The sequence below is a fragment of the Prionailurus bengalensis genome, chromosome A1 (assembly GCF_016509475.1).
Source record: "Prionailurus bengalensis isolate Pbe53 chromosome A1, Fcat_Pben_1.1_paternal_pri, whole genome shotgun sequence".
Classification (NCBI taxonomy): Eukaryota; Metazoa; Chordata; class Mammalia; order Carnivora; family Felidae; genus Prionailurus; species Prionailurus bengalensis.
Window position 1 is genome coordinate 175,083,901 of NC_057343.1, and position 20,388 is coordinate 175,104,288.

Below are 20,388 nucleotides of genomic sequence, written 5' to 3' on the forward strand. Positions count from 1 at the left end.
TCAGTTGGTTAAATGTCTGACTCTTGGTTTCAGCTCAGGTCATGATCTCATGGTTTGTGAGTTTGAGCCCTGCATCAGGTTCTGCCCTGACAGCATGGAGCTGCTTCAGATCCTCCCCATCCCCCTCTCTCTGTCCCTTCCTTGCTTGCCCTCTCTCTCTCAAAATAAATAAACTTAAAAATTTAAGATCTATTGGAACTTAATTTATGGCCTCAAATAAGGTCTTTCCTGGAATATGCCCCTTGTGCACCAAGAAGAAGGTGGGTACTGTTGTTGGTAGACTATTCTGCATATAATTATTAGATCTGGTTAGTTTATTGTGTTGCTTAATTTCTCTCTTTCCTTACTTATCTTCCATTCTGGTTATTCTATCCATTATTGAGAGTTGGGTATTGAAGTCTCCAACTATTAATATAGAACAATTTTTCCCTTTGGGGTGCCTGGGTGGCTCAGTCAGTTGCGCGTCTGACTTTGGCTCAGGTCATGATCTTGCGGTGTGGGAGTTCAAGCCCCCATGTTGGGCTCTGGGCTGACAGCTTGGAGCCTGGAGCCTGTTTCAGATTCTGTGTCTCCCTCTCTCTCTCTGCCCCTCCCCTGCTCATGCTCTGTCTCTGTCTCAAAAATAAACATTAGAAAAAAAATTAAAAAGAACTATTTTTCCTTTTGATTCTATCAGTTTTTGCCTTGTATCTTGATGGTCTGTCATTAGGTACGTAAATATTTATGATTGTTGTATCTCAGAGTTGTATTGAACCTTTCAATTAATACATAACGTCCTCCTTTGTCTCTTGTAACATTTTCTGACTTATCTATTTTGTCTCATATTAGTACAGCCACCTGTGCTCTTTTGGTTACATACTCTTTTGGTTCATGGAATATCTTCTCCCATTCTTTCACTTTGAATCTACTTGTGTCTTTGGATCTAAAGTGTTTTTTGTAGATAGCATGTAGTTGGATCATGCCAATCTGTGTCTTTTGATTGGAGAGTTTAACCCATTTATATTTACATTTTAAAGTAATTGCTTATAAGGAAAGAGGGTCAGTCAGTAGAGAGTGTGACTTTTTTTTTTTAATGTTTATTTATTTTTGAAGGAGAGACACAGCATGAGTGGGGTGGGAGCAGAGAGAGACGGAGACACTGAATCAGAAGCAGGCTCCAGGCTCTGAGCTGTCAGCACAGAGCCCAACATAGGGCTCGAACTCATGAGCTGTGAGATCATGACCTGAGCCGAAGTTGGATGCTAAACTGACTATGCCACCCAGGCTCACCCCAGAGAGTGTGACTCTTGATCTCAGGGTTGTAAGTTTGAGCCCCCTGTTGGGTGTAGAGATTACTTAAAAAAAATAATAAAAAGCAATTACTCATAAGGAAGGATGCACTTGTGTCATTGTACTGTTTTCTACATGCCTTATAGCTTTTTTGTCCCTCATTTCCTGCATTATTGTCTTTTGTTGTTAGTTGATTTTTTGTAGTGAAATGTTTAAATTCCTTTGTTGCTTCCTTTTGTGTCTCTAGCTATTGTCTTTGTGGTTACCATCATAATTACATTTAATATTCAGAAGTTAAAATACTCTAATTTGAATTTGTACAAGCTTAACTTCAATAACATATAAAAACTGTTCCTTTACAGCTCTGTCCCTTACTATTTTGGTTGTTGATGTCACATAACTACATCTTCATACAAAACAAATTAATAATTCTTTTAAATGCATTAGTGTCTTTCATTACATAGAAAGCAAAATGTGGCGTTTCAAAGTTATAGTAATACTGGCTTTTAGACTAATAATTATGAAACTTGTATTAGTCACTTAACCATATAGAAAACCAAACATTATAAATTGTCGTTACAATCATAGTTTTTGTAATTGTCCATGTATTTACCTTTACTGACATCTTTGTTTCTTTATATGGCTCAAGTTACTGTTCAGTGTTTCATTTTACTCTGCAGGACTCCCTTTAGGCTTTTTTTGCTGGGCAGGGCTAGTGGAAATGAAGTCCCTCAGCTTTTGTTTATCTAGGGAGGTCTTTATTTCTGCCTCATTTTTTTTTTTTTCAACGTTTTTTTTTTTTTTTTTTTTTTTTTTATTTATTTTTGGGACAGAGAGAGACAGAGCATGAACGGGGGAGGGGCAGAGAGAGAGGGAGACACAGAATCAGAAACAGGCTCCAGGCTCCGAGCCATCAGCCCAGAGCCTGACACGGGGCTCGAACTCACGGACCGCGAGATCGTGACCTGGCTGAAGTCGGACGCTTAACCGACTGCGCCACCCAGGCGCCCCAATTTCTGCCTCATTTTTGAAAAGCAGCTTTGTTGAACATGGAACTCTTGGCTGAGTTTTATTCTTTAGCACTTTGAATATATTAGCCCACTGCCTTCTGGCCTCCAAAATTTCTGATGAGAAATCTGCTGATAATCTTATTGAGACCTTGTATGTGATGTGTTGCTTCTCTCCTGCTGCTCTCCCTCATTTTTGAGGGATGGTTTGGCCAGATATAGTTTGGCCAGATAAGAGCTTTTTTTCCTTCAGCATTTTGAATATATCATCCAACTGCCTTGTGACTTGCAAGATTCTGCTAAAAACCTTGCATGCGGTGAGCCACTTTTTTCTTGCGGTTTTCAAGATTCTGGCTTTAACTTTTGTTAACTTTTGACACTTGATTTAATGTGTCTTGGTGTGGGTCTCTGGTTTAACTTCATTGGAGTTGAACTTTACAAATCTGTATATCCATTTCTTTCCTCAGGTTTGGGGAGTTTGGGGTCATTATTTTCTCAAGTAAGTTCTCTGCCCCTTTCTCTCTTCTTCTGGGGCTCTCATAATACATATATGGCCCACTTAATAATGTCCCATGGTCCCTTAGGCTCTCTTCAATTTTCTTCATTGTATTTTCTTTTTGCTTTTCTGTCTCAATGATTTCAAATGACCTGTCTTCAAGTTCATCGCCAGTTTTCTTTTGCCTGGTCAAGTACGCTGTTGAATCCTTCTAGTGAATTTTTCAATTCAGTTACACTTTTCAGGTCCAGAATATGTTTGATTCTAATAGTTTCTTGTTTAATACTCTCATTTTGTTCACACATAATTTTCATGCTGCAGTTAGTTGTCTATCTCTGCTCTCTGTTAGTTCCTTGTACATTTTTAAGATAGTTCAAAAACACTCTTTTGTCAGGGGGGCACCATTTAAGCATCCAGCTCTTGATTTCAGCTCAGGTCATGATCTCATGGTTGTGAGATCTAGCCCCACGTCAGGCTCTGCACTGAGTGTGTGCTTTTATCTGTCTTAATTTCCCAAATGGCTTGCCCTTGTCTCAGGAGCCACAATCTCTTGCTTCCCTGGTACCTGCCTGTGGAACTGCATACTCCTTGCAGCTCTAACATGTGGCAGTGCTCACCTGTCTTTTCGGCAGCTTCCAAACTATACCACTATTCCCATCAGTGATCTGAGTCGGGTGAGAAAACAACTGTCCCTTGCGCAGCTCCCTAACAAGCCAGGACACTGGCTCAAAGTCCACTTTTTTGTTTCCATCTTGAGGGAGGAGCCGGGGCATGTGAAGTTTCCTTCCAGTTGCACCATGATAAGCAGGGTCGGGGGAGGGGCATGGGCACACCAAATAACACAAATCTTCCTACTCCTTTCATTGAGCCCCTTCTCGATTATGCATTCTCCTGGGTACTGAGGCTTCTCAACTGATCTCCAGAGTTTTCACAAAAGCATTCTGGTCCGTATGTTTTTCTTAATTTGGCGTCTCCATGGAGAACAATAGCCTGGAGCTTGTTTATCATCTAGGTGATGTTTCCCAGATCATTCTTAAAGCCCTCAATTATTCTGCTCCAATCTGGACTGACTGCTTTGTAGGTCTACTATTCACCATAATTTTAGGAATTCTCTGTATTATTCTCTTGGATTAGATCTAGTGTTCCCTAGATCCTGTTCCACCCTCTTTCTTAATCCCTTCTTCTTCTTTTTTTTTTTTTAACGTTTATTTATTTTTGGGACAGAGAGAGACAGAGCATGAACGGGGGAGGGGCAGAGAGAGAGGGAGACACAGAATCGGAAACAGGCTCCAGGCTCTGAGCCATCAGCCCAGAGCCCGACGCGGGGCTCGAACTCACGGACCGCGAGATCGTGACCTGGCTGAAGTCGGACGCTTAACCAACTGCGCCACCCAGGCGCCCCAATCCCTTCTTCTTTAGATGCATACCTTTAGGTAACTGAAGAAATGGGTGTGAGGATATTTTTTTAAGTTCCCACATGTCTGGAAATGTCTTTATGTTACACTCATACTTGAATAATAGTTTTGTTGAGTATGGAATTCTAAGCTGAAAATAATTTGTTCCGTCCAAGTGCTCTGGGTGAGCAGACAGAATGCTGGCCATTTAGGGATCCCTAAAAGTCAGAATGCAGAAGACTTCTTTTCTGCAGCACCAACTCTACACTAGGTGCCTTTGTTTATGACGGATGTTTCATTTAATGTCTTTAGAAAATAAGTCCTCTGACTTTTTGCCTGAAGGGTAGGTAACCTGATGACTGAACTTTCTGTACTCAAGAATGGAAAGACTGTCAGTTCTATCTGCAAACTTTCAACAGATTTACAGCCCACATCTGACTCTAACCCTCTTGTATATATTGTGTTTCTGAGTTGAAAAGCTCTTTACTCTAAAGGGAGATTTCCTTTCTCCTTGACTGCAGCCACCTCTAGATGTATTACAGCCTATGGCTTTCTCCGCCTAGCTTCACCAGTCAACACTTACATTTCCTTTAGTTCTTCTAGTTTTCATTCAAATCTATTGCCCTTCCCCTTATTTTCATTGCCATGGCTTTGTATCTTTCACTATTCATCTACTATTATTTTCAATGGGATCTCAAGAAGGAGAGGGATAAGTGAAGGTACTCAATTTTGAATTATAAGACAGCACATACCATTTCAAAAGGAGTTTTTTGGTGAGGGTGGGAATATAAGGATGGAATAATGGCAAAGACTTTACTACCAGATTTGTCATCACTTTCGTTTCTAGTTAAAACTTCCTATGCAAAAGATACACCCTCATAATTGTTATGTTACCTCTTCCTCCATGACATAAGTGAGCAGCTTCCAGTCCCACTCCACTGTCTTGGCATTAGCTGGATGTAGCCTGAAATTCAAGGGACATCAATTAGAATTCTAGAGGGTATAGTGGAAGGAGGGATGGGATCTGGAAGATGACAGAAACAAAAAAACCTCCTCTTATCCTCACTGCTTTTGTCTATCCTTTGACATGATACCATGTCATCTGACGGTAGTAGAACTTCAGTTTTTTTGCTACCCAGTATTCACTTCTCTTTTGGAAGACATTAGCACCCCAATTTTGCCTTGAAGAAATCAACTCTTTATTGCTATTAGCCCATTAGCTTTACCCTACCAGGATCCCAGCCCATGAAGTATATTGAGCCAATCATGATATTCTATCCCTCAGTTCAGTGATTGGTTCAAAAATGGGCTCATGTCCTATGTTATTGCAATTAAAGCCTACAAGACTAAATTTCAGAACTTTTGTGTGATTATAAAGGAAGTGGGCTTTCTCTCATAAAAGCTGGAGGCTGAGAAGACTACTATGTGGAGCCTCAAGAGAGAAGCAAAGCAGGAAAATGGATCCTGGTAACCATTCTGAACTGAATTAAGTCTTATTCCTAGGCTTCTAGTAAAATGAATAATTAAATTCTCTTTTATCAGCTGTTACAGCTAGTTTGGATTGGGTTTCCCATTAGTTGCAATCCAAATAACACTAATACACTAAGTCACCCTCTCTAATTGGTTAGCTCAATCAAGCTCAGGCAAGAGAAAGATGTGCCCTGAGTCCAGATTCTCTAGGAGATTCACCAACATCAAAGGTTCATACTGTTGAATTTTCATGAGAAGCATATAGGCCTCCTTCAGTACATCCACGGTCTCAGAGCCACTGAGCAGGATTTTCTGGATGATGTGAGCCACAATTTCTCTGGGTGGGTAATGCTGGGGTGACACAAAGTCCATCAAAAACTGCACAGTCCCCAGGGGAAAATTTTCTTCAATGGTGTTTGTTACCATTCTTAGTCTTCGATGAGGAATGGGTTCTAATTTTTGACTTTTACTCTGTAGAGATAAAAATAAACCAATTAGAACAGGTTTCTATAGACATACATACACAGGATCTGAAACAGATTCAAGACAGCAAAATTTTCCATGCATTTGAAAAATTAATAAAAAACGAAAAGACTGAAAAGCCTTATCTAAAAAACTTTCAACGACATGGAAAAAATCCTTATATTAAGTTAAAAAATAAGAATTCAAAGTTCTACGTATAATATGATTTCATCTGTGGTAAAAGCACAGAAAAGAAGTACGAGAGTCAAGAGCTAGCCTAAGTAGATTTTGGAGTGAAGGTGGGAAGATAGGGTAGTTGTGATACTATTATCAGATACTTAGATAAAGAGAGGGAGACACAGAATCCCAAGCAGGCTCCAGGTTCTGAGCTGTCAGCACAGAGCCTGATGTGGGGCTCAAACTCACGAACCGTGAGATCATGACCTGAGCTGAAGTCGGACGCTTAACCGATTGAGCCACCCAGGAGGCCCGAAAGATGCTTTAAATATGTTTTATTGTTAAAATAAGATCCCGTTTTATTGATTTACTGTCAACAGTAAATGTTAAGTTGCTTCCCTCCCACCTCCCAAAAGTATGTATATAAAGACTGGGAGAGAATATGTGAAAAGTGGTTTTCTATTATCTGGGGTGCTGGAATTACAGATGTTTTGCCTCTATACGCTCTTCTGTATGTTTCCATAATAGATACATATTACTTTCAGAATCAAAAGGAAAAACATGAAAAAGTTTTCTGACATCAGAATATAATAACAATAATGACGATAATTTTTGAACATTTGACTTATCCTCATCTTAATTCTCACAACCCTACTACTACTATTATTATTCCTATTATATAGATAAGGAAGCTGAGATTTAGAGAGTAAGGACTTGTTATGTAACAAATGTCAGAAGCTGGTTTCACACATGGGTGGTGTAACCCCAGATCTACCCTCTAAATTCATACTACCTCTCAACAACAAAACCAATAATAATAAATATATTTTTGTTAAAAATCCCCATTAAAAGATTTTAAATGCCTATGTATAAAAAGGCAACTGAGCAGCAAGTATTATTTTTAAAATCTGAGAATAAGTATTAAACTTATTATTTTACTTATTATTTTTTTAATTTTACAGAGGGAGGGAGGGAGAGAGAGAGAGCGCGCGCGCATGAGTGGGGAAGAGGGGCAGAGAAAGAGAAAATCTGTTTAAAAAAAATTTTTTTTCTTAAACATTTATTTATTTTTGAGACAGAGAGAGACAGAGCATGAACGGGGTAGGGTCAGAGAGAAAGGGAGACACAGAATCTGAAACAAGCTCCAGGCTCTGAGGTGTCAGCACAGAGTCCGACGAGGGGCTCGAACTCATAGACCGCGAGATCATGACCTGAGCTGAAGTCGGACCCTTAACCAACTGAGCCACCCAGGCACCGTGAGAAAATCTTAAGCAGGCTCCATGTCCAGTGCGGATCCGATGTGGGGTTTGATCTCATGACCCTGGGATCATGACCTGGGCTAAAATCAAGAGCTGGATGCTCAACTGACTGAGCCACTCAGGCACCCCAAGTATTAAATTTAAAACATCAACCAAAGGTCTGACAGCTTATATATGACAGTAAAACAGTGATGACTAGAATTGTCCTTCCAGAAAATTTTCCAGAGAAGTCTAGTTAGCTTTCCTTATGCCTCAAATCACCTAAGGGTAACCCTTTATCTCACTGATCAGAGACCAATACTGTACATGTCATGTAATGAAAATTAAGAGCCAGAGAAGAGAAGAACAAACAATATTGCTTTTGTGACTATTTCACATGTGAGGCACCTTACCTATATTTGAACCTATATTATGCATTTCTTGCCTACAAATGGGGACATCTACAGCAGATAAAGTTTACAAATTCTTTTGATGCCCATATACTTAAGGGGAACTAAGACTTATAAGGTATTTCTTTAGGCCTTGAAAGGTGGCTTTGTGCTTTATGTATTTACTTTTAGGTCAAACAACTTTATGATATGAGCATTATGACTTATTTTAGAGTAAACAAAGAAAGACTCAGAGGAGTTAAGGCCAAAGGCTGGTAGGCAGCAGGCAGCGTGGGGACTGGCTAAGAAGTTCTGGGGGGAAAACGACCTGGTTGAAGAAGTACTTATTAAAAGCCCAAAAGAAATAATAGGAGAGACCAAAAAGATTTACAGATGGATTCTAGATGGCCGAAGTTCTTTAAGGTAAGAAATAAAGATGAGGAAGAAAAATCCCCTTTGTTTGGCCTAACTGCCATCTTATAATCCAAGCTGTATTTACACAGAAAGGGGATGTGGTGTCCCATTTGCATCTACTGGTGGCCTCGCTACTTTGTGCAGCACTTACAAAGCACTACGGCCTTGATTAAGGAAACACAAACTCTCTCAAGTCCTCCAAATGCTCTTGATAATGGACTGATATATCACCATCCTGAGGCAAACCCACAGGAATAAAAAGAATGAGCTAGGGTAGTTAGGGAGAGTCATTCTGAAAGAGAAGACATAAAACGTATTAGAAGATACAACAACAATTAAAATGAGAGAAAAAAATTCAATCTTCAACGCCAAATCGATGTGAATGCCTGATACAGGCTACATGGGATTCCTGATTGCTCCAAGAATGCACCTTCTGAATTCATGGACTACCTCAAGCCAGTATTTTTTTTTTTTAAGGTTTATATATTTATTTATTGTGAGGGAGAGTGAGCCTGAGCCAGGGAGGGGCAAAAAGAGAGAGAGAGAGAGAGAATTCCAAGCAGGCTCCACATTGTTGGTGAAGAACCTGACTTGGGGTTTGACCTCATGAACCATGAGATCATGACCTGAGCTGAAATCAAGAGTCAGAGGCGTAACCAACTGAGCCACACAGGTGCCCCTCAAGCCAGTCTTCTTAACATTGAGAATATGGTTATGGATGATGAAAAAATAGCTTCATATTGTAAAACCTAGCCACAAACTTTTTCTTACATCTGCTAAGAAAAGCATCTGGTTTAGTTCTCACAGCTTAATAAAGACGAATGGGAAGTAGCATTTCCATTAAAATCTTTTTTTTTAATGTTTATTTATTTTTGAGAGAGAGAGAGAGAGAGAGAGAGAGAGAGAGAGAGAGAGAGGAAGTGTGCATGCACTCATGAAGAGGGGAGGGGCAGAGAGAGAAGGAGACAGAGACTCCCAAGCAGGTTCCGCACTGTCAGTGCAGAACCCGATGGGATGGGAGGGGGGTCAGACTCGAATTCATGAACTGTGAGATCATAACCTGAGCTGAAATCAAGACTTGGTTGCTTAACTGACTGAGCCAGCCAGGCGCCCCTCCCATTAAAATCTTAAAACTGAATTTCCTCCCCAAAAGTCAGAAAGTAATAATTTTGGAAGCACTGAAGTGTCAAGGGTCTCACTATTTCTGTGATATGGGAGCTGTAATAAGGGCATCAGGAAGGGAAAGGCATAGGAATTGAAGAGAAGCATTTGATGAAGACCTATAATGAGCCAGACACTCTAACAGACACTTTTACATATGTTATGTCATTTAATGATCCTGTGAGGTATGTTTTTATCTCCATTTTACATATAGGAAAGAAGCTAAGGCTCAGAAAGGTAAAGTGACTTCTACAGTGCCAGTTTTTCACTGTGGGGGCGAAATTTGAACCCAGGTCTGACTACACTAGATGGTTCCACAAGTGGAGGAAAGATAAAAATATCAAATTTATACTGGGCCTGTTCTTTCATGCATATTTATGCTAGGCCTATACAAAGGACACCTAATCCCTAGGGGAAGACATATTAGCTCACCTCTCTTGTGTCTTTATCTGGTATTAGTGTCTGGAAGAAGAGGTGATGCACTGGAGGTCGTAAGAAGTACTTCAGTCTATGCAGGCATGGTCTGCTGTATAACCCACCTTGTGGTGTTCGTGCTTGTACCTGGGCAGACTCGGGGTTAGCAGGCTCTGACAGTGATCTCTCTTTTCTAGCTGGTGTTTCTGTAGCAGAGAGCCAAGGAACTTTCACTAAGGAAGTTTCAAACTGTGGAGACTGTGGACTGGGAGAGGACCTTGGAGAAGATGGAGCTGAGACATCCATAGGGATGTCATGGTTCTGTATATCATTTTGGGGAGGGTCAGGCCAGTCTTGTCGTAAGTGAGGCAAATCTCCAAGTGAGTGTAGCATGTCTCCTGGCAAGCAAGGCATGTCTCCAGCTGAACGGAACATATCTCCTGGGAAGTGTGGGACTTCTCCAGGTGAACGTGGCACGCTTTCTGGTGACTGTGGCGCATCTGCTGGTGACTGTGGCATGTCTGATGGTGACTGTGACATGCTTACTGGTGACTGTGGCACATGTCTTGGTGACCGTGGCACGTCTTCTGGCGACTGTGGTGTGTCTCTTGATGAGTGTGGCACATCTCCCAGTGACTGTGGCATATCCCGTAAGTGTGCCACATCTTGTGGATATGATATGTTTTGAGGTGGGCCTGGTACATCTTGAGGTAGGCCCAGAGAGTCTTGAGGTGGGCACAGTGAGTCTTGAGGTGGGCTGGGTGAGTACTGAGGTCGCCACGATGAGTCTTTAGGCGGGCTTGGCACCTTCTGCTGAGGGCATGGCGTCTCTTGAGGAGGGCATGGAACTTCTTGAGGCGGGTGAGGCAAAGCTTGTAGTTGGCACTGCATGGTTTGTGGTGGGCATGACAAGGCTCGTGGTGGGCACGAGGAGGCTCGTGGTGGACAGGGCGAGGCTCGCAGCGGGCATGGCAAGGCTCGCAGTGGGCATGGCAAGGCTTGTGGTGGGCAAGGCACATCTTGCTGTGGGGTTGGCAAGTGTGCCCTCTGATTGCTGCTGCTACCATTATTGCTTGTTGGGGAATGGGAGTGAACATCTGAAGATAGCTGTAGGCTTGCCAAGAAGCCAAGGTCACCTTTGAATGCAGTTGAGCTGCAATTTGGCTCTGCTGCATAAATAGAGTCCCCACTGACGGATGTAGGAGGTTGTGGACCTTCAAATGCGGTTTCTTCCAAAAGGTCCAAATCCACAGGATCGCTGTTAATGATTCTCCGTGCTGCAGGCCGAGAGCTTCTGTCTAACCGCCCTTCCATCACCTCTTTGCTGGAGAGGCTGGCACATGTCTGAAGACTGGCTGGCTCCTTCTGGGAAGGAGCAACAGGTTCTAGCGTCAAGTCAAGAGTGGCAATAGGTCTATTTTCTTCTTCAGTTCTTGTCAGGTCAATCACACAGAGTCCATTGCGATCCTTTGCCCTTGGTCTGGTTTCTCTGGTTAAGTCAATGAAGTCCTGTTAAAATATGAGAATATAAGTGGTCAAGTAGGGAGCCCTTGCTTTATCTAAGAAGATCTGCATCTGAGCTTTTAAGGATAATCATATTTTACCTTTTCACTTCACTGAAAACTTATACATTTTATATACCATAAGCATTAGTATTTCCTTTGGTCAAAATTTTGCTACTGTCAATCTGTCAATTTCTATACCATCTTAAATTATCCAAATGTCACATGCATATAACTGAGGGCATAGTGGGAAATTTTTTCCGATCCAAGGTAAAGAGGGGAGTAGTAGGGAAGATTGCAACCTTAAGTCACAAGGGAAAAAGCAACCTTTGTTTGGAAAAGCAACTTACTTACTTACAACAGAAACTAAAGAAGGTAAGCTAATATAAGAGAATCTACTATGTGCTAAGAACATGTTGAGTGCTTGCACGTATCTTTAACTTTCACAATATCCCTGTCACATAGGCCTTATAATCTCCATTACACAGATGGGGAAAATGGAGTTCAGAGGAGTTAGGTCATTACCTAAGGATTATACACATTCAAACCCAGGTCTGTTTCCTTTTTTCTCCGTACAACTTCATTCAATATATAATTACCTTATAGTCAGATATGTAGAGTAATGCAATAACAGTTATAAAACCAACAGTGTAAGTCTGAGCCCTAACTAGGTTCATTATTGGAAAACCTCCTATCTTTACCTCCATTCCTTGCCAAAATGACTAGGTACTTCATAAACCCTAATGACACCTGCCCATGGTACTAAAATCAATCTCTGTGCCACACACATGTTAAAATATTGTACTCCCTTTCAACTCTCAAAACTGTCTCAGTGTGGATGAAAATTAATAGCCTCATTATCCATCAATCTCATTGATGAATATGAATGCAAATATTCTCTATGAAGTATTAGTAAATCCAGTATTTAAAAAAAAAAGTTCCATTTCTGATCAGAAGGGCTAGCTAGATACTCTGATCAACCAACCTAATAAAAGCGAGAAATTATATACAAATGTAAAAACACGGGAGAGGTTATAACAAGAAAAACTGACCAAAAAGAAAGCCAGTGTACCTATACTAATGTCAGACAAACTAGATTTCAAGGAAAATAGTGTTACTAGAGATAAAGAGGCTACTGTACAATAAAAGACTTATTTCATCAAGATATAATAATTTTAAAACTATATGCCTAATAACAGTCTCCATAAAGCAAAAACAGATACAAGGAGAAAAAGGAATATCCAGTCATTGTAAGAAACTTTTACATGTCTTTCTTGATTGATAGATTACTCAAACAAAAAAATTATTATGGATACAAAAGATTTGAACACTTTTTTTAAAGTTTTTATTTTGAGAGACAGAGAGAAAAAGAGAGGGGGTGGGGTGGGGCAGGGAGAGAGAATCCCAAGCAGGCTTTACACTGTCAGTGCAGAGCGTGACGCAGGGCTTGAACTCATGAACTGCGAGATCATGACCTGACCTGAAATCAAGAGTTGGACACTTAACCGACTGAGCCACCCAGGTACACCCCAAGATTTGAACACATTTAGTAAGCTTCATCTGAAGGATTCAGAATAGATAGTCACAATTACACGAAATATTTACAAAAATTGACCACAAACCAGGAGTCAGAGTACATCTTAGTCAATGTCAAAAAGATTATCACTCAGGCCAAAATACTATTAGGCTAGGAAGCAGCACAAAAGAATAACTAGGAAAAACTCCATATAACTGCAAATAGGTCAAAGGAGGAATCACAAATTAGAGAAATTTTAGAACTGAACAATAACAAAAATACCAGTTATTAAAATGTGGCTTGCAGAATCACTATGTAGAAAAAAATGCACACTTACACACTTAATTAGAAAAGTGGAATGGAAGAAAATTAACGTGCTAAGCACAAACCTTTTGATAGCAGAAAAAGGAAAAAATACCCCAAAGAAAGCAGAACAGAGGAAATAATAACAAGAGCAGAAATGAACGAAACAGAGAACACAGCAGAGAAGTGCAACAATGTTACAGGTTGTTCTTCTAAAAGATTATTAAAATTGGCAAACATCTGAGAAGAAATTTGAGAACAAAGGCACAAATAACCAATATTAAGAATGAAAATAGGACAAAATTACAGATGTTTTTAAGATAAAAAAGATTAGAAGATGTTATGAATAATTTTATGTCGAAAAAACTTGGGAACTTGGATGAAACAGATAAATCCCTGGAAAAATAAAGCTTAGCAAAACTGACTCAAGAAACTGGGTGATGGGTACATGGGGGATCATTATACAATTTGCTATATTTTTCATGTTTGAGATTTTCCTTAATGAAAAGACATTTTTAAGTTGACTCAAGAAGAAAGAAAAAAATCAAAATAGTCCTTTAACCAATAAAGAAATAAATCAGTAGTTGAAATTTTTTCCATCAAAAAACTCCAGGTCAAGGTGATTTTAGAAATCACCTGTTTAGTTTTGCTAAAAATTCAAGGAAAAAATTATTCTACTTTCATACAAGTTATGTGAGAGTATCAAAAAATGAAGGGCTACCTCTGACTCCTATTATGACTTAGCATACACTTGATAACAAAATCTGAAAGAAGGAAATGTTATAAGTCAATATCACTTGTGTACACAGACATAAAAATTCTAAACAAAACACTATTAAACTAAATCCAGCACAACCGAGATGAGTTTACCTAGGAATCACAGCTAGCTTACATTAAAAAAAAAAAATCAATTAATATAACTCATCACATAAAGGAGAAAATCATATGATCATGTGAAGAGGCCAAAAAGCATTTGATAACACATTCAACATCCATTCTTAAAAAGAGGGGAAAAAAAACCCCTCAAAGTAGAAATAGAAGAAAACATACTTATCTATTAAAAGTTATTTCCAAAGCACATATAGTAAATGTTACACTGAAACACTGAAAACATTCCCTGTAAAATCAGAAGCACATCAAAGATGCTTACTGTTGCTAATTCTATTCAGCAGTGTACCAATGTTGTATATGAAATGCAGGAAAATATGATATAAAAATTGTAAAAATTAGAAAATAAAACTGTCCTTCATGAATAATATGATTATTTACATGAAAAACTCAAAAGAATCTATAGATAAATATCAGAATAAGAGCATTTATCATGGTTGTTGGATATAAAAATTACATTTTTTAATACTTCAACAACAGTAGCCTCATGTTGTATAACTCCCACATCTCACAACTTCAGGGGAAATCACTCATATTATATTCTATATGAATTATGCCATCTAGGGCAAAATTCTAGGCAATCCATACAATATCAACACAAAAAACATATACATGTATATGAATGTGTTTGTATATATTTGTATACACATGCATGTGCACATATGCACACACACACTACAGGTGGTAGTTATTTTTTAAAACATTTGTTTACTTATTTTGGGAGAGAGCGTGCATGCAAGCAGGAGAGGGGAAGAGAGGGAGAGAGAAAATCCCAAGCAGGCTCCATACTCAGTACAGAGCCCAATGCAGGGCTTGATTCCACAACCATGAAATCAGAACCTAAGCTGAAATCAAGAGTCTGGCACTTAACTGACTGAGCCACCCAGATGACCCCCCCCCCCTTTAAAAAAAAAAAGTTTGTTTACTTATTATGTGGTAGTTATTTTTGTGGGTTGCCGAACATTTCCATGATACATGGTAGACTGTAGTTCCTGAATCCCATGACTAGGTGGAGTCATGTGATTAATTCTGCCCAATAAATTATGAGGGGAAGTAACATGTATTACTCCTGGGCTGGGCCTTTTTGGATGCAGACGCTCCAAAGGTTTCTTTTCCTTCTGATGTGTCTGTCTCATGGCCATGTTCAAGATAATGGCAACTCTGTCAGCCTGTGTCTCCACAGGACTATGATATGCAGACATCCCTCCTCCTCTACCCCACCTGCAATGGGCATGTAGTAGTGTGAATGGAAATAAACCTTGTTTTAAGCCACAGTATAACATAGCTTATCCTGACAAACACAGTACCTGGGAACAAATTTAACTAGAGATGTGCAAGACCTGTGCAAAAAAATATTATGGAAGCATACTGAAGAACATGAACATGAGCCTAAATAAATGAAAGTATATACCATTGCCCATGAATTAGAAGACGCAATGTAATAAATATGCCATTCTCCCCAAACTGACATACAAATTCAGTACCATCTCAATGTCTAAGCAGGTTTTACTGAGGAACTTAGAAGTTAACTCTAAAATTTGAAAGGAAAGGGGTGCCTGGGTGGCTCAGTTGGTTGAGCATCCGACTTTGGCTCAGGTCATGATCTCACAGTTCGTGAGTTTGAGCCCTGCATAGGGCTCTGTGCTGACAGCTCAGAGCCTAGAGCCTGCTTCAGATTCTGTGTCTCCCTCTCTCTCTGCCCCACCCCTGCTTGTGCTCTCTGTCTTTCAAAAATGAATAAACATTAAAAAATTTAAAAATAATAAAATAAAATAAAATTTGAAAGGAAAAACAAAAGACCAAGAATAGCCAAGACAATTCTGAAGAAGACAGTGTGCTATTGGCACTAGTCAAACAGATAAATGGACAGAAGAGCAAGTTTACAAACAGACCCATACATTTAGAAAAATTTGATTTATGTCAGAGGTGGTATTAAAGATTATGAAGAATGGGGTGCCTGGGTGGCTCAGTCGGTTAAGCGTCCGACTTCAACTCAGGTCACGATCTCACGGTCTGTGAGTTCGAGCCCTGCGTCGGGCTCTGGGCTGATGGCTCAGAGCCTGGAGCCTGCTTCGGATTCTGTGTCTCCCTCTCTCTCTGACCCTCCCCCGTTCATGCTCTGTCTCTCTCTGTCTCAAAATAAATAAACGTTAAAAAAAAATTAAAATAAAAAGTGTTTAAAAAAAAAGATTATGAAGAAAAGGATGGAACTTTAAATGGTACCACTACCCATTCAGGGAGAAAAATGAAATCAGATCTTAACTTCATGCCAAAATCATAAATCAATTTCAGATTTATTAAAGAAATGAAAAACCCAGTTAAAATTTTTTAAGGAAAAAAAACAAGAGAACATCTTTATAATATTTGTGTAAGGAAGGATTTCTTAAGATACAAAGGGTAAACCATAAAAGAATATTTGACTACATCAAAATTAGGACTTACTGTTTATCAAAAGTACCTTAAAGTTGTAAGACAAGCCACAAACTAGAAGGAACTTGGCAGTGACTGACTTGGGAATACTACGTAGAGAAGAAAATGACTAATTAAAGGCACATGCAATAACATTAACTGCTTTAGAAGATTTTATTTTTTTTAAGTAATCTCTACACCCAACTTGGGGCTTGAACTTAACAACACGGAGATCAAGAGTTGCACACTCTACTGACCGAGACAGCCAGGCACCCCAACAGTGATTAATTTTATAAACATAATATTGAAGCTAAAAGAAAAACAAAAGAGAATAACATACAATATGATTCTGTGACATTGTGATATACAGTAGTCCCCCCCTTGTCCACAGGGGATACTTTCCAAGACCCTCACTGAAGGTGTAAACTCGCAGATGATACTGAACCCTACATGTTTTCTCCTATGCATACATTCCTATCATAAAATTTAATTTTTAAATTAGGCAAAGTAAAAGATTAATGACCATAACTCATAAGAGGAAACAATTGCAACAATATACTGTAATAAAAGTTATGTGATTGTGGTTTCTGTCTCAAAATAACTTCTTGTACTATACTCATCCTTTTTGTGACGATGTGAGATGATAAAATGCCTGTGTGATGAGATGAGTGAGGTGAATGGTGGATGTAGGCGTTGTGATGAAGTGTTAGGCTACTATGGACCTTCTAATGATATGTCAGAAGGGGGTCATTGTCTTAGAAACTGCACCTGACCCTGGGTCACTGAAACCTCAGAAAGTGAAACTGAAGAAAGGAGGGGACTACTGTCTTGGCCCTTATCCCTGGTTCCCGGCAGAACTCCAATAAACCCCTGTAATTTGCTGAGTGATAGGGTAAGAGGACTGTCTTTTGTTATTCATAAGTCCCTTTCAACCATACCTGAGTTTGCTAATGACTGAAAACCCCTACACAGCTTCAGGATTGGGGTTAGTTGTCAGAGGAACCAACCAGGCGTTTAGAGGGTTAGAATTTTCAGCCCTACTTCTTTAGTCTCTGGGGAGGGGAGAGGAGCTGGAGATTGAGTTAATCACCAATGGCTAACGATTTTAATCAACAAGACTCATGTCCTGGAGCCTCCATAAAAATCCTAAGCAACAGTTTGGAGAGCTTCCAGGTTGGTGAATACATCCACATACCAGTAGGGAGGCGTACCTCAAACTCCAGGGGGTCAGAAGCTCCTGCACTCGGGACCCTTCTGGACCTTGCTGTATGTAGCTCTTCATCTGGATGTTCACTTGCATCCTTTATAATAAACTGGTAATAGTTAAGTAAAGTGTTTCCCTGAGTTCTGTGAGCTGTTATTATCAAAACTTAGGAAGGGGGTCATGGGAACCCCCAATTTATAGCCAAGTTGGACAGAATGGTGGGTAACTAGGGCCCAACTACTTGTGACTGGCATCTGTATGGGGGGCAGTCATGTGGGACTGAGCCCTTAACCTGTGGGTTCTGCACTAATTCCAGGTAGTATCAGAATTGAGTGAAACTGTAGGGACGCTCAGTGATGTCCAGAGTTGGAGAATTAGTTATTATAAGGAAAAACTCCCCACACGTTTGGTATCAGAAATGATGTGAACAGAGAAATAGCGTTTTCATTTAGATTCCGTTCATATAAAGTCCAAAAATAGGCAGAAGCAAACTATATTATTTAGGTACACACATATAGTAAAACTATAGCGAAAAGCAAGTGAGCATCATGAAAATTAGGAAGTAGTTGAGAGGAGGAGGGTGGCAAGGCATGGAGGTAGAATGTACATTGAACAAAGAAACATATCTACAACTTTTATAATACAGGCAATATGGCGGCATGGGCTTTAACTTAATTTGTTCTACTATATGTTTGCTTTATACATTCCCTCCCCTGCCGCCGTGTGTGTGTGCGTGCAATGTATATCTATACACACATATTTTTTTTTAAGTTTACTTATCTATTTTGAGAGAAAGAGTGGGGGGAAGGAGGGAGGGAAGGAGAGAGACAGAGAGAGAGGCAGAGAGAGTGAATCCCAAACAGGCTCTGCACTGTCAGGGCAGAGTCTGACGTGGGGCCTAAATTCACAAACTGTGGGATCATGATCTGAGCTGAAACCAAGAGTCAGACACTTACCGAATGAGTCATTCATGCACACCTATACACATATTTAAAAAAAAAGAAAGTTAAAAAGTCTGTGGAGTAAACTTCTTAGGAAATTTCAAGACCCACATGAAGAAAACTTTAAAAAAGCCCATTTAAGTAAGGATCCTAAATGTCTAAATTCATGAAAACACTATTCTACCACTATCGTGCAGAAAGATGCAGCACTGTAGGATAGCAAATCTTTCTATGTTAATCTGTTCATTTAAAATGCTGAGGATTTTTATTTATTTATTTTAAAAATTTTTTTTTTCAACGTTTATTTATTTTTGGGACAGAGAGAGACAGAGCATGAACGGGGGAGGGGCAGAGAGAGAGGGAGACACAGAATCGGAAACAGGCTCCAGGCTCCGAGCCATCAGCCCAGAGCCTGACGGCGGGGCTCGAACTCACGGACCGCGAGATCGTGACCTGGCTGAAGTCGGACGCTTAACCGACTGCGCCACCCAGGCGCCCCAAGGATTTTTAGAAAATGTGACAGAATGACATTAAAGTTTAATTATAATGTGTGAAATTTTGATTAAGAAAATAAGTGTTGCTAATTAACAAATGGAGGGAAGCCTTTCACAATATATATGTATATCAAATCACCGCAATGTATACTTTAAATATCTTATAATGTTATTTACACTTCAATTGAATTACACCTCAGTAAGGCTGAAATTAAAAACGTGACAAAAGCCAGAAAAACTGGCAAATAATGAGCCAGGACTAACACTACCTTAGAGTATTTGAATTTCTTGGATTGGTACGTATAACTTTTAAAAAAATGTTTATTTTTTGAGAGAGTGCAAGCGTGGGAGGAGCAGAGAGAATGGGGGACAGTGCAGAGCTTAGTGGACTCTGCACTGACAGCAGCAAGCCCATTGTGTGGCTCGAACTCAGGAACTGCAAGATCATGGCCTGAGCTGAAGTCAGATGCTCAACCAACTGAGCTACCCAGGCACCTCAGTACATGTAACTTTTATGTAAATTAATAAAACTTTAGTTTTTAAAGCAGCTTTAGGTTCACAGCAAAATTGAAAAACTTCAGAGCATTCCCATGTACTCCTCTCCCCACATACAATCTCCCTCACTATCGGCATCCAATACCACCACGGCACATTGGTTACAACTGATGAATCAACATTGACCCATTATCATTACCCAAAGTCCATGGTTTACATTAGGGTTCACTCTTGGTGTTGTACATTCTATGGGGTTTGACAAATGTATAATGACATGCCTGGAAAACCCTTAATATTAGTTCCTCCTATTTCTCTCCCTTCCCACTAACCTCCAGCAACCACTGATCTAACTTTTCACTATCTCCATAGTTTTGACTTCTCTAGAATGTCATATTGTTGGAATCACAGAGTAGGTAACCTTTTCAGATTGGCTTCTTTCCCTTAGTAATATGCATTGAAGTTTCCTCCATGTCTTTTCAAGACTTGATAGCTCATTTCTTTTTAGCAACGAATAATATTCCAGTGTCTGGATGTACCACAGTTTACTTATCCATTCACTTACTGATGAACATCTTAGTTGCTTCCCAGTTTTGGTAATTATAAATAAAGCTGCTATAAATATCTGTGTGCAGGTTTTTGTGTGGACATAAATTTTCAGTTCATCTGGGTAAATACTAAGGACCACGATTGCTGGATCTTATGGTAAGAATATGTTTAGTTTTGTAAGAAACTGAAATGTTTTCCA

General features: G+C 39.7%; 1 protein-coding gene across 1 annotated transcript in view; it reads right to left on the minus strand.

Annotated features, from left to right (window-relative positions):
- Positions 1-20,388, minus strand: part of SIMC1 (SUMO interacting motifs containing 1) — an 82,945-nt gene that overhangs the window by 36,219 nt on the left and 26,338 nt on the right. The window contains exons 2-4 of the mRNA XM_043598188.1: positions 9,910-11,400; positions 5,875-6,107; positions 5,061-5,130 (exon numbers count right to left, since the gene is read on the minus strand). Coding sequence (XP_043454123.1) covers positions 5,061-5,130; positions 5,875-6,107; positions 9,910-11,400 — 1,794 coding nt within the window. The remainder of the gene's footprint in view (positions 1-5,060; positions 5,131-5,874; positions 6,108-9,909; positions 11,401-20,388) is intronic.